This window comes from Dermacentor albipictus, chromosome 5 (assembly GCF_038994185.2).
Source record: "Dermacentor albipictus isolate Rhodes 1998 colony chromosome 5, USDA_Dalb.pri_finalv2, whole genome shotgun sequence".
Classification (NCBI taxonomy): Eukaryota; Metazoa; Arthropoda; class Arachnida; order Ixodida; family Ixodidae; genus Dermacentor; species Dermacentor albipictus.
The window spans coordinates 162,264,306-162,292,156 of record NC_091825.1 but is presented as its reverse complement, the minus strand read 5'-3'; the positions used below and the strand labels follow the sequence as shown (position 1 = coordinate 162,292,156).

General features: G+C 47.9%; 1 protein-coding gene across 3 annotated transcripts in view; it reads left to right on the top strand.

Annotated features, from left to right (window-relative positions):
* Positions 1-27,851, top strand: part of hlk (hulk) — a 135,815-nt gene that overhangs the window by 74,732 nt on the left and 33,232 nt on the right. For 2 of the 3 annotated variants that reach the window (XM_065434514.2, XM_065434512.2), the window contains exons 16-25: positions 2,471-2,656; positions 2,907-3,047; positions 3,659-3,841; positions 5,791-5,928; positions 9,943-10,125; positions 10,205-10,336; positions 22,576-22,758; positions 24,734-24,874; positions 26,314-26,535; positions 27,479-27,616. In XM_065434514.2, the coding sequence (XP_065290586.2) occupies positions 2,471-2,656; positions 2,907-3,047; positions 3,659-3,841; positions 5,791-5,928; positions 9,943-10,125; positions 10,205-10,336; positions 22,576-22,758; positions 24,734-24,874; positions 26,314-26,535; positions 27,479-27,616 (1,647 nt within the window). The remainder of the gene's footprint in view (positions 1-2,470; positions 2,657-2,906; positions 3,048-3,658; positions 3,842-5,790; positions 5,929-9,942; positions 10,126-10,204; positions 10,337-22,575; positions 22,759-24,733; positions 24,875-26,313; positions 26,536-27,478; positions 27,617-27,851) is intronic. The other variant, XM_065434513.2, reaches the window with a different exon arrangement.

The following is a 27,851-nucleotide window of genomic DNA, read 5'->3' as shown; positions in this document are numbered from 1 at the left end:
GCGGTGAGAAGTAAAACAAAAACATGCAGACATTCGGTTTGTGTTTTATTATTTCTCTGAGCTTTAATTCGTCTATTCAAGCAACATATTTCACAAATAACAGATTTAACCTTGAATAATCCTCGAAGTCACGTCTCACCACGAGCGACGTCACAGAGCGGACACGAGTACGTAGGCGCACGTGTACGTAATCCTCTGGCGGCCGCGAGGAGAAGGGGAAACGGCGTTCGGTGTGAAATGTCAGACCTTTCCGCCGCGCGCAGCTACGTAATACTTTGCAGACACGATCGTTATCGCGCATTGTACGCTCTGCGCTTGTCAGCTCAAAATGGGCAGACCTGGTAAGGGGCCCTTTAAGCGCCATGGCAGGCAGCTGCAGGCTTTCATGACGATCATGATGATGATGATGATAAAAAATTCTTGGCTAGAACGCTTTACTTACAGATATGACACTAACATTGGCAACTGACCAGTGCAGAAGGAAATGAGATTTTGCTTCTTTCACTCATTGGCCACCATGTTCAAAGTACTTTCTACCAGCACTTTCACCAGACAACTGCCGCGCCAGTGGTGAAATATGGCGCACATGAAAACACGCACAGCTATCGCCTGAGTTTAACTTAATTGAATTTTATTGAAATAAAAGAATTTACAAAAATGGAATTGCAGTAACGTACCCGAATGCTTAGACTGGGGCTAGTTGCGACTCATTTAAGTATAATTATGAAACGGAGCATGCCACATAACAAAACAATAATGATACATACAAAAATATTTTGACTAACATTGTAACACTTAAAAACTAAATATAACACGATTATTACGCTGCAATACTATTTCAAATGTTTCCTGCATTTATACAGGTACGTTTCATAACATTAGTACACATATTCTTACAATAGAATAAGCAACACATCCATGTATGCACAGAGTACAACACAATTATGTATGTACACAATGTATGTACGAGTACAACACAATTATACATGGTAGTCAGTTCAAAATTATTACTCGTCTTAACAAATGGTTTTTAGCAGTGAATATATTGAGTGCCTACATATTACTTAGGAAATGTCTTTTCAATGCTAAGGAGAAATCCTTACTCTGTTTTAGTTCTAGTGGAAGGTTAATCCATACGGCGACTCCGTTAGTTGTAAGTTTTCTTACCGTAGATATTTTCTGCTTCCACAGTGACGTAATTGCCTCGTACTTTGCTACGGCTTTCGTAGTGAGAACATTAAAAATGTGATTAGAAGACTGGATAGTTTGTGCTTGTACCAGAATGGACCATTAGCGCAGTTTTATAATCAAGCAAGAGTGGCGAACGGCACACTTAGGCTTCGGATTAAGAGTGGCGGTGCATGTGCAGCACGGTCCGAATTTGCCACAAAGCGTACTGCTCTTTCCTGGAGCGCTTGTAACTGGTTCTAAATATGAGCGGTGTGCGTGTGACTACAGGCAACTAAACAGTAATTTAAGTGGCTATTAAGTATACTGAAATAAATTATTGGTAATGTCGGTATGTCAAATATGTCTCGGCATTTGTACATGAGAAAACAACCATTACTAAGTTTCTTAGTCTTCGTCGATGTGAGGTTTCCAGTTAGAAGATTCGTCAAGTATAACGCCTAGATATTTTACCGAATTCACTCGTTCTAACGCTAAATTATTTAGTGTAAGTGTTCGTGAGTATTTCTCTAGAATTTTGCACGGTGTATTAAAAACAATATACTTGGGTTTCTGTGAATTTAACGTTAGCTTGTTTGAACAGAACCACTTGTGGATATCATCAAGCTCTGAATTCGCACAAATAAAGGTATGGTCTGGAGAGTCTTGGGCACATATGAGAGCTGTATCGTTAGCATACATAAATATTGAAAAGATTTTACCGCTCTAGGAAGGTCGTTAATGTATAGTGCGAAAAATATTGGTCCAAGAACTAAACTACAGGTATACTCCAAGACTGTTTCAAGAAACTCAGACCAGGTATGATCTATTTGCAATGTCTATTTATGGTTTTCTAGATAATTTTTAAAGAATTCTAGGCAGATTCCACGAAAGCCATATCATTCCAGTTTGTTTAATAATGTGCTGCGGTTGACAGTATCAAAGGCTTTCTTTATGTCAAGAGACATACCTACAGCTGTTCCATTGTTATTTAAGTGGAAGTTAATAAGATCAGATAAGGACAAGACTGCCGTGTCAGTTGACCTAGCCTTTCTAAACCCATGCTGACAGGGTGTATAATACTTTGGTGCTAAGACATAATTCGTTTGACTATTAATTTTTCGAATACAATATTTATAGCAGTTAGGGTGGAGATAGGACGATAGTTTTCTGGGATGTTTTTATCACTAGCCGTGTGAATCATCAGCCTCGAGCTGCCTCACATGCGGCTTGCCAGCTTGCCGGCTTGCCAGTAATTACGGGTCATGTATGTCATTCAGAGACGTGCGTTTCCTTGTCGCAGCGCCTGATAACTGCAAGGAGTGCCCGAAAATCCTGGCAGAGCTCGAAAATATTGATGACGAGTCCGACGACCACGGCATAATTATCGTGACCACCGATGACACCAAGTTGGCCAAAAAGCAGGCCGGAGTGACCCGTCTTCCGGCCATCGTCTTGTTCAGGAATGGTCAGCCTGTTCATTACAAAGGTAGGCTTTTGTTTTCACTGTTTTACGATCGGTTCGTTGGTTCTCATAGCTTCAGTCGATTGACCACGATCTCCAGTCGATAGTACGACAGGATGAATAAATACGTAATTGCCCGAGAAGGTCAACGGGGGCACAGCCGTAGCTCTATCTGCATAGAACTGCTGGCGTCATGCGAAGGCATTGGGATCGGCTTTCGTGGGGGTCCACTGCTCACCGAGTGAGTCAACGGTCGCGTGGTGCTTTCCTGCAGGGGACCTCATGGACGAAGACGAGATTTTGAAGTGGATGACGAGCGAGGAGACGTTGGACATTCCAGACCAAATCGAGAGTGTCAACCAGAAGATGCTGGAGAAGCTGCTCAGCACTAGCGACTACGTGGCAGTTTTCTTCAGTGAGTCTCGCAGAGTGCGATTGCTGCAGTTGCGTTTGAGGGTTCGCCTCCCAGGTCAGGCGATAAATAGCGCAGGGAGACAGCTCCACCAGAATTAGGTACGCTTGGTCCATGTGGGAATGACCTAACATTCCTGATCAAGCACAGATAAAAAATAATTACAAGGTGTTACCAACTATTGGCTCAGTAGGTCTGACATCTAATAAAGTATTCCTTTACAGCAGTTCGGCAAAGTACGACACATGCGATAGATTAGGCTGTGCAGTGCAAAACGGTTGTCATTATAAACCGTTCACCTAACGCGGAGAGTAGCGCTCTCGCACTATTGTTAAATTTTATCTTCGTTAACTCGCGGTCACCCCCTGCCGACGCCATCTCCTGCACAGCTATTCGCGAATGCACTAGCTGTGCCACGACTGTGCAGCAGCCGGCAATGTCAACTAACGATGTCAAAGGTGCGTTTGTGAACACGTTTATTTTCGCAGTGTGTGAATGATTTATTACCATACTATAACTGCAAGAGCCGCTCGACTACACCTACCTATTTAACATCAAATCCATGGCACGAGTGTAGATGAGATTTGCACTCACAATGCTTTGACATCACGCAGCTAAGCCGAAGTGCGCGGAATGCGACAAGGTTCTTGCCGAGCTCGAGAACATCGACGACGAAGCAGAGGCACTGGACATCGACTTCGTCAAGGTCACCGACCCGAAGATAGCCAAGGCTTACGAAATCATTTCGCTGCCTGCCCTGGTGTTCTTCAAGAAGAAGTTTCCTCAGTACTACGATGGTGAGCCAAAGAAAAAATACGCCTGCTCTTCTTTTCACTGAGTTTGCTGCTGATAAAAGCTACCTATAGTGCGGCAGTCGAACCATTTCTGCATAACCAACTCCTTCGACCTCCAAACAAAATGTACAGCACTACGCCGGATATCACACATCATATATGGCGGACTGTATAAATGAATGAGTGACAACGTAACCGTTATCCTTCAGGTTCTTATACACGTTCTAGAACTAAAGCCTATCATTCGCTGTACACAAGGACGTACGTGTTGAGCAAAAAGAGACGCCTGCTTGGATATTATGCATCTAGTATTGTGAAGATAAATAATAAATGAAGTAGGTCCCCTACACAGAAACCACTGAAGCCCTACGGTCTCTCTGGAAATGGCGGCCACCAGTCCTTCGCATTCACCGTTGCTATCACCGTTACGTTTCTTTTTTTTGCTGTTGTTGTTTTGCTTTCTCTTTTTTTTTCCAACGCGGCGCTTTTGTTTGAAAACGCCCTGTTTAAGACATTGAGCACAGGGAACACGAGCAGCGGTGAATTGTGCTGGAAAAAGCGCCGGCTCACGGAAAGAACCCTACCTTCTAGGTAGGCAACTTTTGAGGAATGGCAGGGATGCATCTGCTCCGTGTGCAAGCATTTTCATTATCTTAGATGAAAATGCTCACACCTTGTTTCCTATCGAATGGCCTCCAGAACAGCGTTGCGCGCAACACGTGTCTGGCATCGCACATTTAGCCTTTCATAGCCCACCGATAACATGTCGCAAAAGCGACGGTCGTATATAAACTATTCGGAAAAGGAACACACGGCGAGGCGAAATGAGGTTGAAGAACTGTTGCGGAGCTGTCGCGAACGGCTGGTCGGCAGCTGGTGATGCCAAAATTTTATGCGCAGGCCTGAGAATTTGTTCAGGCGTTGGCAGTGCTCGACTCATACGTGATCACGAGGTGCGCATGCGCGTTGTCTTTCGCTTCGTCCGAGCTTTCGAGAAAGACACCCGCGGCAACGCGTTCGTGTGGGGACGCCGGAGCCGGTGTCGCGTATACTCGCTCGACTCGGCTGTTTTCTCGTGTATCATCCGCCACTCACGGCCAGCAGATCGCGGGCGGTGCGCCGCTCAGGCCACTCACCAAGAGCGAAAAGGAGCGGCACCGTAATGGAACAGTTACATTAGAGAGTTTTCGAATAGGGGCCCCAAAGAAATAGCGTCGAAGCCACTGCGCATGCGCGAGACGCAAACTGCGTTTGGGTTTTGCGTTGGGCACGCTATTTCACTGATTTAGCGGGAGCCCAAAAAGTAGCCGCAAAAGATTTGCGTAAACAAACATCGAAGTGACGTCTCTAACCTAGCACCAAACTGGGTTCGATTCGTGGTAACGTGTGAAGTTCGCAAGCTAGGAGAAGTGACTGCGGTTATCGCTATCCCTCATCTAGCGTGTGTTATGAAGATTGATTCATTAGACGCCGCTGATTCCGAATTCGATTGTGGATCTTATGGCTCGTAGGCCTAACACGGCTTAGCTTGGCTGGTGAAGGTACGTAAAGTTGGTTACTCAAAACTAAGCGCAACTATTTGTTTGCTGCTTATGGAATAACCTATAAATTGTAATTAAACGCTATTACACGAAAGGCAGAATTACTATTTTTATTCTAAAATGGTATACTTAATTTAATTATTTCGAATAGCGTTTCACTGACGCCGTAGTGGCACTGTCAGCGCAAGACGCTATCCGCAAACGCAATGCCCTATTCTAAAACTCCGCTCCAGCGTGCCCCAACGCTAACACCCGCAAAGCACTTTGGGGCCCCATTGCGGAGGACACATCGCGGTAAAAAGTGAAGGAGGTTGTTTCGGGGCACGTTTAATCAAGTGCCCACAATTCATTGCGCGCGGCGTGAAATCATTGTCCTCCGTAATGGCGTGCAACTCGTTCTTTGTTCTGCAGGAAACCTCAAGGACGAAGACCAAGTGCTCAAGTGGCTGACTGAAATGAAGGAGAGGTCCGACGATGAGATCGAGCTCGTGGATCGCAGGATGCTGGAGATGCTGTTGCAGGACATGGAAAGCGTCGCCGTTTTTTTCTGTAAGGCCCCCGCGTGACTGGGTTGTCAATATTTCGCGAACAAATCGCATTGCTGGATACTCCACGGCATCCTTGAGAAGGACAGCTTGCTCGACAGAGTTCGGGACGATGTGACCGAAGGCAGGGGGTAATGGCAAGTGCATTCCACCTTGCGTGCTGCAAGCATATTCATGCAGGGCTGCGTAAATTGCTGACTATGGCTGCCTAGTGCAGCAGAAGTGTATATGTACAGCACTCATTTATTTATTTATTCATTTATTCATTTATCTATTTATTTATCCATACTGCAGCGCAATAATCGCTGTAGCAGGAGTGGATTGAGGGAGGAAAATTATACAGAGAAAACTACGATAGAACGATGAGGGTGATGCGCTAGGACCATTCATCCCGGATGGCACATACAAAACTCTTCGGGGTGAGCATGAGCGAATAGACCCAGGCAAGGAATTTCAGTCTTCTATGGAACGAGAGAAAAGGCTCAATTTAAGCATACTAGTGCGTGCAAAGTAGGGCATCAAATTCAAGTTGTGATGTCGTCTTGTCGACGACTCTGGCGCGAGGTTAGTATAGGTTTTTGAAAGTCTAACGGAAGAATTGATGATGTTTTTCAAGAAATCTAACGATGCTATGCGGCGACGTGAATAGAGCGAAGTTAAATTCAAGGAACGAAGTGCAGAAGAGGGTGAAAAGTCACGATCATAACGGTGACATATAAATCTTACAGCTTTTTCCTGAATTGCTTCTAGCCTGTTAATCTCACACTGCTTATAAGGGTTCCATACGACTAATTCGCAGTCAGCAACAAGACGAGTTAGCGATTCACGTAACAGTAGCTTAGTATCTTTTGGAGAGTTGGATAGTGTACGACGTAGGTAACCTAATTTCTTCAGTGCTTTGATACAAATGTAATCAATGTGATTAGACCATGACATGTTATGCGTAAAAATAACACCGAGGTACTTGTACTCGGGTACCCTACGCACAGCGCGGTTATTGAAGGAGTAAGGAAAAAGAGAAGCAGAAGATTTTTTACAGAAGGACATAAGGACGGTTTTATCAAAGTTAATGTTCATTTGATAGGTGTTTCACCAAGTGAAAAACCTAGCAAATGACTCTTGGAGACGGTAATGATCATCAGAAGAGTTAACACCTTAATATAAAACACAATCATCGGAATAAAGACGATTGTTCGAAGAGATGTTAACAGGAAAATTATTTATGTAAATTTTAAAAAGCAGTGGCCCAAGAACGGAGCCTTGAGGCACTCCAGCTGTTACATCAATAGCAGCAGATTCGGTCGAGCTATAAGAGACGAACTGAAAACGAAGTGAAAGAAAGCTTGAAATCCAATTAAGTAGTTGAGAATTATTTAGTACAGCGTTAAGTTTATCAAGGAGCTTAGAATGTAATACTGTGTCAAATTATTTAGATAAGTCTATAGAGATAGCGTTTGCTTAACCAACAAGTGTTTGCTTAAGTGTTTGCTTAAGCAACATTTTGCTTAACCAACATCAAGGTTAAGCAAAATGTCATGCGTAAACTCAATTAACCGCGTTGTCGTACTAAAACCACGCCTAAACCCATGCTGTATGTTAGATAGCAGATTATGAGATTCAAGGAAAAGCACTGTGTTTATGAATATGTGTTCTAAGGTTTTGCAAGACTGTGATGTTATTGAAATCGGTCTCTGGTTCGATATAGACTGCTTATCACCAGATTTATAAAGAAGAAGCGCTTTAGCTAACTTCCATGAGGAAGGAACAGTGGCAGATGATAAAGATTTGTTATATATCACCATCAGATGGCTTGATGACCTCAAGGTATAGAAACCACGAATGCATTGTGTATCCCGTCCGGACTGGTGCATTTCTTCGTATCCAAGTATAACACTATGTTAAAAACGCCTTTATTGTCCATGTCAATGTCAGTGATTCCTTCAAAACAAACTATATTGGTGAGAGAAGGAATGAAGTTGCTATCGGTGACAAGAACGGGACTGAAGATACTTGTTGAAAGCATCCGATATTACTGACGGATCACTGATCACGTCATTATCAATTTTGAATAAAGTTGCTGAAGCATCGCGAGGTAAAACAGAAATCCAAAATTTACGAGAGTTAGTTCTTAACAGATTAGGCAATTGGACGCGATAAAAGAAATCTTTGGCCGTTCGCATTTTCAAATTAAGTTAATTTTTTGCCTTGTGAAACCTGTCCAGGGTTATGGGATCGTTGGTTCGTTTAGAAGGCCTAAGCCTACGGACACGACGAGGTAAAGATGTCGCAAGTAATCCACGGAACGTTAGCATTATTGTTCTTAGTTTTAATGGGCACCAATCGTTGAACACATGACTTCACAACATTCTCAGAATAATTAACAAGACAATTTACATCCTGTATGTCTGACAGAGAGCAAAGCGTATCGAAGTGATCAGCTAAGAGATGAGTAATGAAATTGTCCGCACAAGTGAAGTCAGGAAAACTAGTAAACGTATAGGGCAATTTGGAGGTTGGAGAAGAGAGCGATAACAAAACACCTTTATGATCTGAGATTGCGTCAATTATTTCGCAAGAGAAGTCATATTTCGCTACATCAGCGCTTAAGAAAACCAAGTCGAAGATGGAATTTAACCTAGTTGCGCTAGAAACAACTTGAGTGAGCCCAAAGCACAAGAAAATATTTATTAATTCATTACAAATTGCTACGTCACGACCTGTTGCATTTAGTGAATGCCAGTGAATTCCAGGAGCATTGAAATCATCCATGGAGGTAAATCGTGAGGCAGCAATGTTAGTCAGGCACATGAAACATGAAATTTGCAATGACATTAAGGACATCAAGGGAAGAACCGGGGGGAAGAGATATAACGCTAATTACAATGCACTGATTATTCAAGAAAAGTTTACGGCAAACGGTTTCTGTATCCGGAGGCGAAAGCAAAACTGAGACACGAAGATCCGAGAGGATAAGCAGCACGACGATGCCGCCAGTGCCGTGGATCCTGTCTAAGCGCACGGCAATAAAAGCGGGTGGAGCAAACTAGGAGCCATAATATTGCTATGTAGCCATGACTCAGTGGTGCCTATAAGATGAGGGGAATAAATAGAAATAAGAGACAGTAAGTCTGGAAGTGATGTATGCAATACTGAACCAAACAATGAATATACAGCAACCATTGCACCGCAAGTACTGGCATGAATCAGTGTGGGCAGTATGACATCGCCACCACCATGGGAAAAATGAGGTAGCCTCGTAAGCATGCGAAACTGGTCGGGTAGTTTCATCTGCGATTGCCGAGTGCTCGTGTAATTTATTCTCCCTCATTTTACAATCAATTGCTCTGCAGGGAACAGCGACACAAATTGCCAGTATTTCTAGTTTTATAAAATATATAAATAATTTAATGAAACTGCCAGCACGAATGATGTGAAGCTTGATGGTGAAATGAAACAAAGTAAAACACCTCGAACACTTACATTCAGGTACCCGTTAAAGAACCTTTCTAATAAGAACTTGATTTTGGCGAGTTGGTTTTTCTCGAACTGTGGAGGAAATCATGAGTGACACCTTAACTTGGCGGAGTTGGTTAATCTTGAGTTTACAGCGCTTGTCCTGTCGTGGTTGTTTTCTTGTTCATGTCCTCGTCCACTCGCGCTGCTTCAAGTTATATACATAAAGAACCGTAGGTGCTCAAAATTATTTATAGGATTACTTGCTCAACTTTCATAATCCGCCTTAAAGCACCGCGAAAATATGGCCATTTCCACTGCCATCGGTGCCCGTCAAGAAAAAATAAAGTACCATGACTTTTAGGCTGACTAGCCGGATGGATGAACAGCACAAACATCCAATTTGTAACTACGTGCCACAGAGGTCGTTATTCTTGTCTCTATTCTGTGTTAATCTCTAAGATCCGTAGATAAATAATGAAAGTAAATAATAGGCACCTACATTTAGCCGAATCGGCATGTCTGTTTTCCCCCTCTCTTTTTCTGTACCTTTTTTTCGAAACAGTCTCCGATGACTGTCCCGACTGTGACAAGGTGCTGGAGGAACTGGAGAACATCGACGACGACACCGACAAGCAGGGCATCTACTTCGTCAAGATCGACGACGAGGTGTACGCCAAGGAGCTCGGTGTGTCGGAGTACCCATCCCTGGTGTACTTCGAGCACGGCTCGCCCAGCATCTACGTGGGTGGGTACCTGCTCCGCTGAAACACGCCACCCTCTCGAGACCGAGCACTTACGGCCAGGACGCTCGCCTCCTCGCGCAGGTGATCTCACGAAGGAGGAGAACGTGCTCGAGTGGCTGGTGCAGCAGAAGAACGAAGACACCATCGAGAACATCAACAGGGACATGCTCAACAATATGATCGTCGACACCGACTATTTGGCTGTTTTCTTTTGTAAGCAATGCTTGCCTGAGTGAGTGAGTGAGTAAAGACTTTATTTGAAAACAAGGTATTGACGGATGACCTTGTTGTTAGGCAGCCACGAGCCCCTGGGCCCGGGCGGCTTCTTCAGCTCTCTCGATGACCTTGGCCTGCAGGTCAGGGTCGGAGCTGAGCAACACGGCCTCCCACTGCTCAGTATTACTTATTTCGTGATTTGTATGATTTTCGGCTGGGCACGACCACATAATATGGAATAGATCCGCTTTTTGCTGACAATGCTTACATGTATTAGGGTATTGGTCCGGGTAGTAGTAGTGATAGGCTACGGGGTTGGGGTAGGTGTTCGTCTGAAGTCGTCTCCAAGCTACTTCTTGTCGCTTGTTAAGCGATTTGTGTGCTGGCGGGTACACTGTCCTGGCTAACCTGTAGTGCTGAGTTATTTCCTGGTAACTGACCATGCGATCCCTCCCTGATCCTAGCGTGAGCCGTCCGGGTGCTCGGTTGGCGAGTCCTCGAGCGGTGGTGTGGGCGGCATCGTTGCCGGGTAGGGAGGAGTGTGCTGGTGCCCAAATGATGTGGATTGGTCGTGGGTGTTGGTTTGTGTCTATTATGTGTTTTACGGGAGCCGAGACCCGACCTTTCGCAAAATTGCGTACTGCTGCTCTGGAATCGCTAATAATGTAATGACAATGTGTGGAGGCTATTGCCAGAGCGATAGCCGCCTCTTCCGCTGTTTCGGAGCTTCTGGTGCGAATTGAACCACCAGCGCTTATTTGACCTGAGGAGTCCACCACTGCAAGGGACATACAGTTGCGTTCTATGTATTCTGCTGCGTCGACATAGACTACGTCTTTGAAGGCGTGGAATTTCTGATGTAGGGCTTTGGACCGCTCGGCCCTCCTTTCCTTATGGAATTCGGGGTGCATGTTTTTAGGGAGTGGATTAATTTTGAGATGGCGCCTCTGATTGTGAGAAATGTCTACTTTAATGCTTTGCATCGACTCGTAGTTGATGCCGAGATTCTGGAGGATGTTTCGCCCGGCGGCACTCTGAGCTAGCCTTTCGTATTGAGATATAAGGTGCGCTTCTACTAGTTCATCGAGGGTGTTGTGCACACCTAGGGCTAGCAATTTAGCGTTGGCCGTTCTTATAGGTAGCCCAAGAGCCTGTTTATAGGCTCTCCGGATAATCCCCTCTATTTTCTCTCTCTCAGCCGCTTTGAGGCAGAGGTACGGGGTGATGTAGGTGATGCGGCTGAGAACGAAGGCTTGTACCAACCTTATGAGGTTGGCTTCTTTCATGCCAGAGTGTCGGTTGGCAATTCTTGAAATGAGTCGCATCGTTTGCTGAACGCATGCTTCCAGTTTGTGAATTGTGTTGCCGTTGCGCCCGTGAGCTTGCATGAAGAGGCCTAGTACACGGATGGTGGTCACCACCGGGATCGCGCCTCCTCCGGCTCGCACAGTGATTTCTGGGGATGGCGCAGTGTCGGATTTGCGGTTTGTAGGGGCTCTGAGTAGGAAGAGTTCTGATTTTTGCGGGGAGCAGGCGAGGCCTTTGTCGGTAACGTACTTTTCGACCGTGTCTACAGCTTGTTGCAGCGTGGTTTCTACATCTCCATTGCTACCTTTAACCACCCACAGGGTAATGTCGTCTGCATACAAACTGTGGTGTAGACCTGGAATCTGATTAAGTTGTTCCGGTAATCTGATCATCGCTAAATTAAAGAGGAACGGGGATAAAACTGATCCCTGCGGGGTGCCACGACTTCCAAGAGGGATCTTGTCCGATTGTAGTTCTCCTATTCTTAGTTCCGCTGTGCGGTGGTTGAGGAAGTCTTTGATGTAGTTGTATGTCTTCTGGCCCACACCTAGGTGCTGCAGATTCTCTAGTATAGCCTGATGCGCTACGTTGTCAAAGGCCTTTATAAGATCAAGGCCCAGGACAGCCCGGGTACCATTCTTGGGTATGTGGTCCAGAACTTGATGTTTAAGCTGAAGCATGATGTCTTGCGTGGAAAGTTTTGGACGAAAGCCAATTATGGAGTTCGGGAATAAGTTGTTGTCCTCCGCAAAATTGTGGAGGCGGTTAAGTATAACGTGCTCCATGAGTTTTCCTACGCATGAGGTCAGAGAGATGGGGCGCAAGTTCTCGAGCTGTAGTCGCTTACCATGTTTAGGTATGAATATTATTTGTGCATGCTTCCACTGCGAGGGGATAGAACCTGTTTCCCAACAGCGGATGAAGTACTCTGTTAGGGCAGTGATAGATGCGTCGTCTAGATTTCGGAGGGTCTTATTTGTTATTCCATCGGGGCCTGGTGCAGATTTAGTTCGGAGTTTCAGCAAGACGGCTCGTACTTCAGCCTCTAGGATGGGTGCGTCTAGGTTAAGATTCTCCGGACCAGTGTATGGCTTCTGGGGGATTTGTGCATTTGTGCCTATGTACCGGGTTTTGAGCTCTGTGAGGAGCTCGTCGTTCGTGCCCTGGTATTGGTGAGTGATCTTATTGAGGCATTTCCTCTGCTCGGATTTACTTTTATCCGGGTCCATAAGGTATCGGAGGAGATTCCACGTTTTGGCTAGACCGAGTTGTCCCTGCATGCTGTCGCATACCTTTTCCCATTGGTTTTTGGTTAATTGGTTAGCGTATTCCTCGATTTCTATGTTAATTTGCGCGATGCGCAAGCGGAGTGTACGATTTAGTTTATTCTTTTTCCAGCGGGTTTGCATGCTATTTTTGGCTTCCCACAAGTGTAGGAGGCGGCTATCCACCTCGACCAGACCATCGTCTTCAGGGATTTCCCTCGTGGCGCGTTTCACGCAATCTCTGAGATCCCCGATCCAGGCCTCGAGATCGTTTATATGCTCGGTGGCGGTTGTCTCCCGAATCTGGCGGAAGCGGTCCCATTCCGTGAGCGAAACTCGTTTGCCTTTCTTGCGGGGTGGACCCGCCTGAATGTGGATTTCTATGATATAATGATCGCTACCGAGGCTTTCCCCGGTATTAGTCCAATCATAGTTGCCTATGTTTTTGATGAAAGTTAGGTCGGGAGTGGTGTCAACACTGACACTATTCCCGATACGGGTGGGTGTCTGGGGGTCTGTGATCAGAGTCAGTCCCTGTTGTTGGGCTTCTAGCCAAAGATTACGACCTTTGACTACCTCTGTGCGGTATCCCCATGCAGTGTGGGGAGCGTTAAAGTCACCTAATAATAATATGGCCTTTTGTTGGGAGATTCTGAGAACCTTCCTGAATAGAGTTCCGAACTGGTGACGTCGGCACTTTGGGCTACTATAGACATTAAGAATGAATATGCTTTCATCCTCCTTACGTTTAGGAATGAGTTCAATAAAGACGTGGTCTATGTCGACTTCTTCAATATCATGTTTAATGACTGTTAGATTTCTGTGAACTAGAATAGCGGTGGTGGAATCCGACCCAGAAGCATTATAGGATTTGTACCCTGCCAATTTTGCGTGGCCTCCCGTCTCCTGAAGGGCAATGATATCAGGGGCCGCCTTACCCCGAAGGAACTGCTGAAGGTTTCCCCGTTTGCGGCGAAACCCACGGCAGTTCCACTGCCAGATCTTGTAATTAGGAGTGTGAGCCATTTTGAGGTGGAGGGGGTTCAGCGATCGGTTTAGAGATTTCGGATAGGGGTGGACGGTCATAGGGTTTGGATGCCACGCCCTTAAGGGAGCCGGAGGCCGTGGATGTAAATCTCGACTCCCAGCGAAGTACTTTGGCTTCGGTCGCGGCTACCCGAGACTCTAGGTTGGTGCTTCTGGTTTCCAGAGCGTCTAGACGTGCGCTAATTTGTTGCAAGTGGGCACCATTCTCCTGATGTTGCTGAAGCATCTGGTTGGCAAGTTCAGTAATCATATGTTCTAGTTTCTCGAATCTTGGTGATATGTCTGAAGAGTTGTCTGTATGATCTTCTGCCTTACGTTTATGTGGTGGTGCTGTGGTGTTGAGTGAGGGATTAGATGGTGGGGTAGGGCGCGGCGTCTGACTGCGCTCCTGTTGTTTTTGTTGTAATCGGGTGATTTCTGCACGCTGCTTAGTGATTTCGGTTCTCTGTTGTTCTATTAACTGCCTCATTTGTTGGAGTTCTGCCTCGAGAGCCTGCATCTTAGGATACTGAGCATTGGGAGAAGAGACCGTGTTAGCCCAGCTCACCTGTGGACCGCTGTTAGTCGGGGTCGTTCGTCTCCCGGAACTCGACCGGTTCCGCGACGTCCCGTCGGAGTCGGTGGCACTTGGAGTTGAGCTTAGTCTCGGGTAAGACCGAGATCGGCTCCTGCTGCTCGATCCTCCGGGAAAAAAGCTTGCACTGGTTTCTTGGCTGTTCTGCGTCGATCGGCGTTCTCGTGATCTACTTTGCCTGCGCTCGTTAGGGATGTTCTGTTCTTCCACCGATAGTTTCTGCCACTGTCGTTGTCGGATGATGTAGGGGATTTGGAAACGTTTCCTGCATTGCTTTGAGCCGGAGAGATGGTTGCCGTTGCAGATAGCGCACACTAGTTCGCAGTCATGGTCCGTTGGCGGGTTTTGCTTGCCGCACCGGATACAACATTTTTCGTTCGGGGTGGGGCACACATCGTCCCGGTGGCCGACTTTTCGGCAGATTCCGCACACTTCGATCTTCTTCTTGTACAGAAGGCACCGGTACGTAGTATTTCGGTAGTTGACGTAGTGTGGTACTTCTTCACCTTGAAAAACGATGATAACTGAGGACGTCTTGCCCATGCGCCTGGCGTGCAGGACCCGGGGGGTATTACGCGCCAAACTTCTAATAATGTCTTCTTGTGTGTCGTAGTCCGGAATCCCATGGATGATTCCTTTGGCCGAGTTTTCAGGCGCCGTAATGTAAGTAGTCATGCTGAATCTCTTCTCTTGTAATTTGAGCTCCTTGATTTGGCTGTACTTGACGGCGTTGTCTTCTCTTGGTGTGCTGACAATAATGATATTTTGGCTGGTGTTGATTCGGATCGTGTCTTCTAGTTGCGCTGCCGCTTCCAGAGCGGCCGTTCTCATGATGTTGTCGGTGATGAGCGCGGAGCTCCAGCTGGCTGTATTGAATCCGTCACGCGGTCGGAGAACCACTTTGAAGTCCTCTTCCGGCAGCGGTGGGGGCTTCGGCACTTGCCGACGCGGACGGGACGATGGCGTCTGCGCTACCGAATTAGTTCTTGTACGCGGTATGGCTTTGGACTCGTTAAGGCTTGGTTTGCTTCGCTGTAGGGTCTTATGGGCGGCGAGCCATCCTGCCTCGTTTAGTTCTTCCGGGGCGATTTCAGTCCCCTCCACTTCTATTTCCATAGTTGCCTGATGAGTTGGTAGAGATGCCGGGCTGCCGAACCGGCGTTAGGGTTAACGCGGCGCTTGCCTGAAATTATTTTTATCTTTATATGGCTGCGTCCGTTCAACGCTGTATTATATATATATATATATATATATATATATATATATATATATATATATATATATATATATATATATATATAGATAGATAGATAGATAGATAGATAGATAGATAGATAGATAGATAGATAGATAGATAGATAGATAGATAGATAGATATTGTCACGTGGTAGTGACGGTGAAGAAAGAAGCAATAACACAGTAGCAATACTGTGAACGAGAAAACTAACTTTTATTGGGCGAACCTGTGCCCACAAAAACAGGCTACACTTATAGCACAACGATAGCGGCGAACACGGTCGGCGATCGTCGGAAAAACTGATCAGCGGGTCAAGCGCGTCGGCTTTTATAGATCAGTCGTCGAATGTTCCAGATTATCTGATGGGACCCGCGTGTCTTCCACAAAGTTCTACACCATTCGTGTCACGCGATGAAATCTGATAACACAAGGTTCGGCGACAACAGACACGCGGATAGAAGCATCGGTAACTTTCCAGAAACTTCGGATACATGCAAGCGCGTCCCGCGCTGCGCGATAAGATTTGTTAGGCGGTGAAACCTGGTCACCCGATGAATATAAATACACGTGTCAATACCCCCCTCTTAAAAAGCATCGTCCCGATGCTACAAAGAGAGCGAAACACAAAGGGACACTTATTAAACATGAGTAACAAAACAACGAAAAGAAATAAAGTCCAAAGGTCAGTTACGCGAAGTACCAAAGTTCGTCAACGCTGGTGGTACGGCTTGAGCCGCACGACGTGGACAATTTCAGGTCGTGAGCGGCGCCGCTGTGACAGCGAAATGCCGTCTGGCACGACCTCGTAGTCCAGTGCACCAATACGTCGGATGATCTTGTACGGTCCAAAATAGCGACGCAAAAGCTTCTCGCTCAGTCCTCGTCGGCGTATAGGGGTCCATACCCAAACACGGTCGCCGGGCTGGTACTCGACGAAGCGTCGTCGGAGATTGTAGTGTCGGCTGTCGGTCCTCTGCTGGTTCTTGATTCGCAGGCGGGCGAGCTGTCGGGCTTCTTCGGCGCGCTGGAGATAGGTAGCGACGTCAAGATTCTCTTCGTCCGTTACGTGCGGCAGCATGGCGTCGAGCGTCGTCGTCGGGTGCCTGCCGTAAACCAACTTGAACGGCGTGATCTGTGTTGTTTCTTGCATCGCCGTGTTATAAGCGAATGTTACGTACGGCAGGACGGCATCCCAGGTCTTGTGTTCGACGTCGACGTACATCGCTAGCATGTCGGCGAGGGTCTTATTCAGCCGCTCCGTAAGACCATTCGTCTGCGGGTGGTAAGCCGTTGTCCTCCTGTGCCTTGTCCGACTGTATTTCAGAATGGCCTGGGTGAGCTCCGCTGTAAAGGCCGTTCCTCGGTCGGTGATGAGGACTTCTGGGGCGCCATGTCGCAGCAGGATGTTTTCGATAAAGAATTTCGCCACTTCGGCTGCGCTACCTTTCGGCAGTGCTTTTGTTTCAGCGAAGCGGGTGAGGTAGTCCGTCGCCACGACGATCCACTTATTTCCGGTTATTGACGTCGGAAAGGGTCCCAGCAAGTCCATCCCGATCTGCTGGAATGGTCGGCAAGGAGGCTCGATTGGCTGTAGTAATCCGGCTGGCCTTGTCGGCGGTGTCTTGCGTCGCTGACAGTCTCGGCATGTTCTGACATAACGGGCGACGTCGGTGGTCAGGCGCGGCCAATAATACTTTTCTTGTATCCGTGATAGTGTCCGGGAAAATCCGAGGTGTCCAACGGTCGGATCGTCATATAGGGCATGCAATACTTCTGGACGAAGTCCTGACGGGACAACAAGAAGGTAATTGGCGCGGACTGGCGAGAAGTTCTTCTTCACGAGTAGACTGTCTTGAAGCGTGAAGGAAGATAATCCGCGCTTAAATGCCCTGGGGACAACGTCGGTGTGCCCTTCCAAATAATCGACGAGGCCTTTAAGTTCCGGGTCCGCTCGTTGTTGTTCGGCGAAGTCTTCCGCGCTTATTATTCCAAGGAAGGCGTCGTCATCCTCGTCATCTTGCGGCGGCGGGTCAATGGGGGCGCGGGATAGGCAATCGGCGTCTGAGTGTTTTCGTCCGGACTTGTATGTTACGGTGATGTCGTATTCTTGTAGTCTGAGGCTCCACCGTGCCAGCCGTCCTGAGGGATCCTTTAAATTCGCTAGCCAACACAAGGCGTGATGGTCGCTGACGACTTTGAATGGCCTGCCATATAGGTAAGGGCGAAATTTCGCTGTAGCCCAAACGATGGCGAGGCATTCCTTTTCGGTTGTAGAATAATTGCCTTCCGCTTTTGACAACGACCGGCTAGCGTAAGCTATCACGTGTTCATGTCCATCTTTTCTCTGGACCAGGACGGCGCCGAGGCCTAGGCTACTGGCGTCAGTGTGGATTTCGGTATCGGCGTGATCGTCGAAGTGCGCAAGTACGGGCGGCGACTGCATGCGTCGTTTGAGTTCTTGAAATGCCTCGGCCTGCGGCGTTTCCCACTTGAACTCGACGTCGCATTTAGTTAGCTGCGTCAGCGGCTCAGCGATGCGTGAAAAGTCCTTGACAAAGCGCCTATAGTAGGCACACATGCCAAGGAATCTGCGCACTGCCTTCTTGTCGATTGGCTGCGGGAACTTTGCGATGGCAGCTGTCTTCTGCGGGTCGGGGCGTACTCCAGATTTGCTGATGACATGGCCTAGGAATAGAAGCTCATCGTAAGCGAAGTGACACTTTTCCGGCTTCAGGGTGAGCCCTGATGACTTGATGGCCTCTAATACTGTCGCAAGCCGCTTAAGGTGATCGTCGAAATTTCCGGCGAAGACAACGACGTCATCCAAGTAAACAAGACAGGTCTGCCACTTCAATCCTGCTAAAACCGTGTCCATCACGCGCTGGAACGTTGCAGGCGCCGAGCACAGTCCAAACGGCATAACCTTGAATTCATAGAGGCCGTCTGGCGTGATGAAGGCGGTCTTTTCGCGATCCCTTTCGTCGACTTCTATTTGCCAGTAGCCAGACTTGAGGTCCATCGATGAGAAGTATTTAGCATTGCAGAGCCGATCTAATGCGTCGTCTATCCGTGGGAGGGGGTATACGTCTTTCTTCATGATTTTGTTCAGTCGACGATAATCGACGCAGAAACGTAGGGTTCCGTCCTTTTTCTTCACCAAAACAACTGGAGACGCCCACGGGCTTTTCGACGGCTGGATGATGTCGTCGCGCAGCATTTCGTCGACTTGTTGTCTTATAGCTTCGCGTTCTCGCGTCGAAACTCGGTAAGGGCTCTGGCGTAGTGGTCGAGCGCTCTCTTCGGTGATTATGCGATGCTTTGCGACTGGTGTTTGTCGAATCCTTGATGACGTCGAAAAGCAGTCTTTGTATCGTCGAAGCAGACTTCTGAGCTGTTGCTGCTTAATCACGGGGAGACTTGGATTTATGTTGAAGTCTGGCTCGGGCACTACGGTCGTCGGAGTAGATGCAACAGAATCCGAGAGGACGAAGGCATCGCTGGTTTCCTGTATTTCCTCGATGAATGCGATCGTCGTGCCCTTGTTGATGTGCTTGAACTCCTGGCTGAAGTTTGTCAGCAACACTCTCGTGTTTCCTCCGTGCAGTCGAGCGATCCCTCTTGCGACGCAAATTTCACGGTCGAGTAGTAGACGTTGGTCGCCTTCGATGACGCCTTCTACGTCAGCGGGTGTTTCGGTGCCGACCGAAATAACGATGCTGGAGCGAGGCGGGATGCTCACTTGATCTTCGAGCACACTCAAGGCGTGGTGGCTACAAGGGCGCTCCGATGGTATCGCTTGATCTCCCGACAGCGTTATTGACTGCGACTTCAGGTCGATGATGGCGCCGTGTTGGTTCAGGAAGTCCATGCCGAGAATGACGTCTCGTGAACACTGTTGCAGGATAACGAAGGTGGCATGGTAAGTCCGGTCATGAATGGTAATTCTTGCCGTGCAGATTCCAGTCGGCGTAATGAGGTGCCCTCCAGCGGTCCGAATTTGGGGGCCCTCCCATGCAGTCGTAACCTTCTTCAACTGGGCGGCGATGCGTCCACTCATTACGGAGTAATCGGCCCCTGTGTCGACTAAGGCAGTGACTGCGTGGCCGTCGAGAAGCACGTCAAGGTCGGTGGTTCTTTGTCTGGCGTTGCAGTTAGGTCGTGGCGTCGGATCACGGCTGCGTCGTGTTGAACTGAAGCTGGAACGTCGCTTCGTCAGGTCGTCTTTCGTCGGTGTAGTCTTGGCTTCCTGACTTCGTCGGGACGGCGGCGTGTCGTCATTAGGTCGTCGAGACGGTTTCTTCGTCGTCTTCGTCGGCGGCGGAGGATCTTCGTCAATTCGACGAACAGCAACCGCACCTCCATCGGTTGCTGCTTTTAGTTTTCCGGATATGGGCTCGCAGAGCGGCCCCGGGCTGGGCCGGTGTATGGTCGGTGCTGCGGCGACAGGTAGCGGCCTGGTGACGGTGAACGGGACGGTCGTCGAGGGCTCCACTGAGTAGCGGCGAGGTAATCGGCGATGTCACGAGGGCGTTCACCTTCCCTCGGGCGCTGTGCGTTCACGGCGAAGCCTCGCAATCCCAGGTCGCGGTATGGGCATCGGCGGTACACGTGCCCGGCGTCGCCGCAGTGGTAGCAGAGCGGGCGGTGGTCGGGGGCGCGCCAAATGTCCGTCTTCCTCGCGTAGGTGCGCTGGGCGACGGGTGGGCGTGCTGGCGGCGGCGGCGGTGGACGACGGAATTGCGGCGTTACAGGGACCTGGCGTTGTCCCGGAGGGGGAGCTTGACGGCGTGCGATGGCGGCGTAAGTCATCGCTTCTGGCTGGGGCTGCGGTAATTGTGGTTGCACCTCAGGAACTCCTAGCGATCGGTGCACCTCTTCTTTCACGACGTCGGCGATCGAGGGCACTTGAGGCTGCGACGATGGCAAGACCTTGCGCAGTTCTTCGCGCACGATGGCCCTGATGGTCTCGCATAAATCGTCCGTGGCCAGTGAGTGAATTCCGGAGTAGCTTGTTGGCTTGGTGCGTCGGTCAAATTGCCGGTTCCGCAATTCCAGTGTCTTCTCGATGCTCGTCGCCTCACGAAGAAACTCGTCGACGGTCTTCGGTGGACTTCTTACCATACCGGCGAAAAGTTCCTCCTTTACGCCACGCATCAGTAGACGTACTTTCTTCTTCTCGGACATTTCTGGGTCGGCGTGGCGGAACAGACGGCTCATTTCCTCAGTGAAAATCGCGATCGTCTCATTCGGCAGCTGCGCTCTTGTCTCCAGTAGAGCTTGGGCTCGCTCTTTTCGCACGACGCTTTGAAATGTTTTCAGGAAGCCGCTTCGGAAGAGGTCCCACGTCGTCAAGGTGGCTTCTCGATTCTCGAACCACGTCTTGGCGGCGTCCTCCAATGCGAAATAGACATGTCGTAGCTTGTCCTCGCTTGCCCAGTTGTTAAACGTAGCGACCCTCTCATACGTTTCCAGCCAGGTTTCCGGGTCCTCAAATGTGGAACCGCGGAACGTCGGTGGTTCCCTGGGCTGCTGCAGGACGATGGGGGACGCTGGGGCTGCCATTGCGGTTGCCTTGGCCACAATCTTCTTGGTCTTCTCAGGTAGAAGTCCGTGCTCCGGGGGCAGCTGTTGAAGACGGCGGCTTGCTCGGTGGCCCGGGATTACGTTGGTGTTCTGTTCGCGGTCTGGGCTGGGATCACGGCTTGTCGGGGGCGTCCTGTACATGGACGAAAAGCACCTCCACCAGATGTCACGTGGTAGTGACGGTGAAGAAAGAAGCAATAACACAGTAGCAATACTGTGAACGAGAAAACTAACTTTTATTGGGCGAACCTGTGCCCACAAAAACAGGCTACACTTATAGCACAACGATAGCGGCGAACACGGTCGGCGATCGTCGGAAAAACTGATCAGCGGGTCAAGCGCGTCGGCTTTTATAGATCAGTCGTCGAATGTTCCAGATTATCTGATGGGACCCGCGTGTCTTCCACAAAGTTCTACACCATTCGTGTCACGCGATGAAATCTGATAACACAAGGTTCGGCGACAACAGACACGCGGATAGAAGCATCGGTAACTTTCCAGAAACTTCGGATACATGCAAGCGCGTCCCGCGCTGCGCGATAAGATTTGTTAGGCGGTGAAACCTGGTCGCCCGATGAATATAAATACACGTGTCAATATACAATGTGTGTGCACAGTTTGGTGCGCCGCTCAAATCGTAGTCGGCTTAGCACACTTCGAATATGAAGGAAGCTCGACTGTAGTAGTGTACGCTGACAAAAAGCGGTAATAAGAATGTAATTTCAGCTTTAATCTTTCGCCTTAAGAATAAACCAGTCCTGAAACTGCAACGTTGCTTAACGATGACCATTTTGCGACACGAGCACCTTAGCCGGGACATTTTTAGTAACCTTATCTTTCGAAAGCTTATCTTCGCTTTTGTTCATTTTAACGTGCTTCCCACCAGATGCGCGCAAGCAACAGATCATACTCCTGGTCCTGCCATGCTGCTCGTGTGCTTTTAACGGTTTCACGATGCTCACGCCAGGTTGAATCGCAGCATGGTTTACTTCATCCAGCACGAGCAGTATTGCTCATTGCCAAGACACAGACCTTTCTAACCTTCGTTCTTTCGTTGTACCGAATGCATCGTGTTTATAAAGCAACAGGATATCTTCTTGTCGTATGTACCTCATACTGCATGCGTTATTTTTGATACCACAACAGCATGCGCTGCATGTAGCTCTATAAGTATTGCAGAATAGGCAAAATGTGTTAATGTATTATTCGTTTGTATTTGAAGACTTGGAAGATGACGACGACAGCAAGGAGATGCTGTTGCACTTGGAAAACATCGACGACGACTGCAGCGACTACGAGGTGCACCTGGTCAAGATGCAGGACAACTTGATGGCCAAGAAGTACGGCATCCGGAACCCGCCGGGACTCGCCTACTTCCGGCACGGCAAACACCTCAGGTTCACCGGTGAGCCATGCGTTGGAGAACAAATGCGTGCTACATTATAATTAAGGGAAAATGAGACATCCACCCAATTGTAGCAATTGCTACAAAGAAAACCCAAACGAGTTCTTCGAAAATAAAGCCTCGCAGTTGAAGAAAAATTCGTCCTGGTCCGGGACTCGAACCCGGGACCACCGCCTTTCCGGGACAGCCGCTCTACCATTTGAGCTAACCAAGCGGCCCGCAGATGGGAGGACGAAGTCGAATTGGTCAACAATGCGAAGCAAGGGCAAGAGTTTTACGTAATAGTTCCCGTAAAGGGCGGTGGTCCCGGGTTCGAGTCCCGGACCAGGACGAATTTTTCTTCAACTGCGAGGCTTTTCTTACGAGGAACCCGTATGGCTTTCCTTTGTAGCAATTGCTACGATTGGGTGGTTGTTTCAATTTCCCTTAATTAACCCTCCACCTTGCGGGCTTCCGCAGAACTATTACGTCATACCTACTATAGTGTGTGTGTACATATATATATATATATATATATATATATATATATATATATATATATATATATATATATATATATATATATATATATATATATATATATATATATATATATATATATATATATATATATATATATATATATATATATATATATATATATATATATATATATATATATATATATATATATATATATATATATATAAAGGAACTTGTATAGTTGAAAGGGGAGGAGCAGTAGCCGGAGGGCACATCAGTCGCGCCCTTATGGGAAAGTGGATCACAAAATGTAGGCGATGGCAAGAATGCGTGCGTCGTGAACGGCTGCCTAAAGCTCACTATGCGCGCAGAAAGGCAGCGGAATTAAGGTATGTCGCAGTCGGAAAACAGCAGCACTGAAGCAGGACGAGCAGGAACCAGACGACGTGGTCAACTGCCCTACCGTTCTTCCTCTCGTCCCGTTACAGCAGTATTGTTTTCCCACTTGCTGTGCATCAACTGAGCAAAGCAATGCATAATTTCGGAGGTGATTCGCAGCCTCGTCCATCACGCATTCAAGTACACCCGTCTCGCATCCTGATCCGTTTGTAGCTGGCGCATACGTATACAGTTTAGTCCTCCGGGGGTAACACGCAAGTGACAGGCAGAGAAAGGCAACAAACGTGAAAGGCAAAATATATGTTTCCGATTATAGGGCACCAAAGGCTCAGCGCAAAACTCCTGCCTCTCACGTTCCATCGAGTGTCGTTTTGTGCGAGTAAGACTTCGCAGGAGGCCGCTATGACATGAAAGTAAGCGACAGAAATCCCCGTCGTTCGGGGTGCAGAAGATGCACTGATTTTGTTTTCCGCTGTCCCGAAATCATTCCCGTACCTGTGTAGCAGTGTTCATTTAGACTGTCGCTGCCAAATACGGGGTACCAGAACCAATGTTCAGGTTCACGTATTCGAACGTGTGCAAGAACGCTTCGTGACAAACACGCACTAATCAATCGTGGTAAGGATGGAGATGACGGCGAAAGCGCCGGAGAATTACAAAAACCAGTTTAAGGGCTAGGTAGCACCTCCATCACTAGTGTACGACAGCATTAGCCTTGCGTCGCCTCTAACGCAAGTATTTCACGCTATACTAAAACTCTCTAATCTGCGAAAAGATTTGCGAGTCCCACAATTCATGTCTTCGCGTGTGTTAATTTTAAAACAAGCACTGGGAACTTGTTTTGTTAGTGAGCTGCATGAAGAAAATAGCTAAGCTTAGAAATTACGCACAAGTGTGTTTCCTGCCAACAGACCGTGGGACAGTAGGCCGCCGAAAAATCGCGTGGAGTAATTGCAGAGTGGGCAAGTGTGAATGTGCAATTCTGTAATGAGCGGGAAGTCATCCCGGAAGCTAAGCACCATCGAACGCTGTGCTAATAACGCTTGTCCTGCTGCACAGGTGGAGCACCTCTTGCCCGTTCTCTAAACAGCGCATTCTATTTTCCTATCAACAGGCGATCTTTTCGACGAAGAGGAAGTGCTGGAGTGGCTCACCAATCCAGAAAACATGGAAATGGATGACGCCATTGAGAGAGTGAACAAGCGGATGTTCGAAAGGATCCTGGCGAAGTCTGAGTACCTGACCGTGTTCTTCTGTAAGGTGGTTTCTGCGGTATATCTTGAAATGGCACGAAACCGAGACGCACAATCGCTCAGAGGGCCTCGCCCGCTTTCTGTTTGAGGTGATCCAGACTGTCGTTGAAAAACGTGACATCTCTCTCCAGCCGATCTGGAGCCGGCTTCGTTAGGTGTCACGAAACGTGTCCTAATGGGGTATAAAAGGAAGCAGCACGGATACCGTCTTCTCGGGGAAGTGGAGGCGTACACACGCAAGCTTTTCTTTTCATTTTTTTCGTAGGATCATTAGTTCGAAAGAGAATAATAAGACAGAGAATTGAAAGTGCAAAGCACCCAAAAATAATTTCAGCTAAAATATCCAACGTCTCACCAACGTTATACACTCTAGCCTGTCCCGCAAAATATTGCCGGCCAATATTCGTCGCCACTCATAAGGTAACAACGAAACACGAAACAAAACTCTGCACTTCCAGCCGGAAACTAAAATAAGATCTCTCGATCCTGGACCTCTTCCAACTCGTTTCGGCTCAGCTATGGGCTATTCAGCGCAAGCGTGTGCTCTGATTGCTTGCTCTGCTACGTGTATACTGATGCTTGCTGAAGTCGTTGCATGGTTCAGAGAAAGGAGTAATATCGACGACCACGACAAGTTAGTGGGACACGATATTGTTTTTTTTTTCTCTTTTTGTGTGGACGCGTTAGTAAGAATAAGGTGTTGATGACGGCCGTCAAGGAGAGAGAGAGAGAGAGACGGTCCCATCAGTTATCGAAAAAGAAGGAGACGACTGCGGTAAAACATAGCGTTTTTCAGTGAGAGACAAGTGTGAGGACTGTAAATGTACATTTGTGATATGTATATCGACTGATGGCGTTTAGAGTCCTGAAGCACCGCACGGGTTATAAGAGACGCACACACTGGGATGCTTCAGACGAGCCTTATTGTGTGCCACCTTTGCGCTTGCACAGAGGCCGCCGCTGCCGCTAAACGAACCTGCGACCTCATGCTCAGCTACAGAGCGTCATGGCCACTCGGCTAGTGGAAGCCGTTAATATGAAATGTTTCCCGATTAACATGGTTCCGGATGCTGAATAAAACTTTTTTGTTCTGTCAGGAAAAGCTGATGAACTTATTTTAAAAAGTAAGAGAAAGACAGTTTTTTTAAACACTCACTTTTTAAATGTGTAAATAACGGTAGCATATTTGGCATGGTAATGGGTGTTAGAAAAGTGAGTGACTCCAGCTGTTTGTTAAGATATCGTGATTAGAAAAGAGTGTTGGCAAACAAATAGCAAGAAAGAAACGGAGAGAACAGGTAAGGTGTAAAGGCCATACGGTGCTACTAACGACGTCAATTTCTTCTAACGATTTGGTATTCAATATATCTACAGAGAGAGAGAGAGAGAAGGAAAGCTGTGCACGCCATGCGGCTGAAACACGACGTCTCGGCATACGCAGACAGCAAGACGGGCTGCAAGCAATGCGTGAAGGTTCTGGAAGAGCTCGAGAAAATCGATGACGACGCGGACGCGCACGGCATAAACATGGTGAAGATCGACGACATGGCGCTCGCCAAGAAGTACGGCGTGTTCGCCATCCCGGCCATCCTCTTCTTCCGCAGCGACGACAAGGAGCCCGTCATCTACGCCGGTCGGTGGCTCTCCTCCGGTGACGACGGTGGTGTGCACGCATACAGTAGCTGCATGCCGCCCCTGTACACAGAGGAGAAAAGTAACGCGCCAGTTCTCGGCCCATCCCGGCGTGCGGCGGCCCCGAAAGATGGGCGAAAACGGGGGGCGAATCGATGTCGCTCGAGCGCGGTCGTGTATGCATGTACGGCCGGGGTCGACCGATGTGGGCACGCCATGCTGCCGATTACCGACGCCCGAATGACCAGATTTCTTTTCTTTGCGTTGGAAGACGGCACATGTTGGCTTCGGCGGTACAGACACGGAGGCAAGACGCGAAGAGATAGGTTAGGTTACCTGTTTAATAGTATCACAGCAATAACACTTGTAAGGCACTACTGTATGTTGTAGATATTGCGCGTAGGTGAAATTGCGCATCACCTATTGCACATGCACGAGTTTGCAGCATGGCGGGTCCACTCTTACTTTTCTCGCCTTGTACGCTTCCTCTATATATTACTCGGCCAAACATGAATGCCAAGCCTTGTTGAAGCACGCCGCTGTGAATGGAGGACTCAAAATTTCACTCACGAAGGCTATCAGGTACTCGCAGTAAAGCATGAGATTCGGCAAGATACGGCACACGGAACATGCAATCATGTCCCTTCTTTGACACCGTGTCTCTTGTGAGCGCCGTATATATGTCTTGCAGCGCGAACATGCACGGAATCTGACCGAAACTCCCTCTCACTTACAGCTTTGGATGCGCGTAACGTAAACGAGCTTGTTTCGTGCACCGTCATGTTAACCTTATCGCACATTCAAAAAGAAGGCGTGCATTGCACTACGTGAAATCTATACAGTTCCGTGATTTGCACTCTTTCTGATAAAGATGTTGCTTACAGTTCCATGATTAGGAGGTGTGGCACACAAAAAGAATGACGAAAGCGAAAGTTAAGCTGTCATGCCAAGCGCCATCTTGCTTTGTCTTCAAGGGGATTTCAAGAGCGGCGAGCACATCCTCGAGTGGATTCTACTGCAGAAGAACCCTGGGAGTGAAATCATCGAAGATGTCGACGGAGAAGGGCTGAAGAAGCTCATCAAGGCGGCCAAGTATCTGGCGGTTTTATTCTGTGAGTGCTTTATACTCTTTCACCAAAAGAAAAAGAGTTTAATGGAAGCTGAAGATGGTCAGCCTTCCTATATATGAAGGACTTCAGATGAGATACTTGAGATGACATAGAGAGGTTTTCATTCTACAACTCGTATTATTCCTTAAAGCCAAGAACTGAAAACGAAGTAGCAAAACACTTACACACTGGTAGACTAACGCACCAACTACAGAAAGTTTCAAAGGGAGTTTGGGAA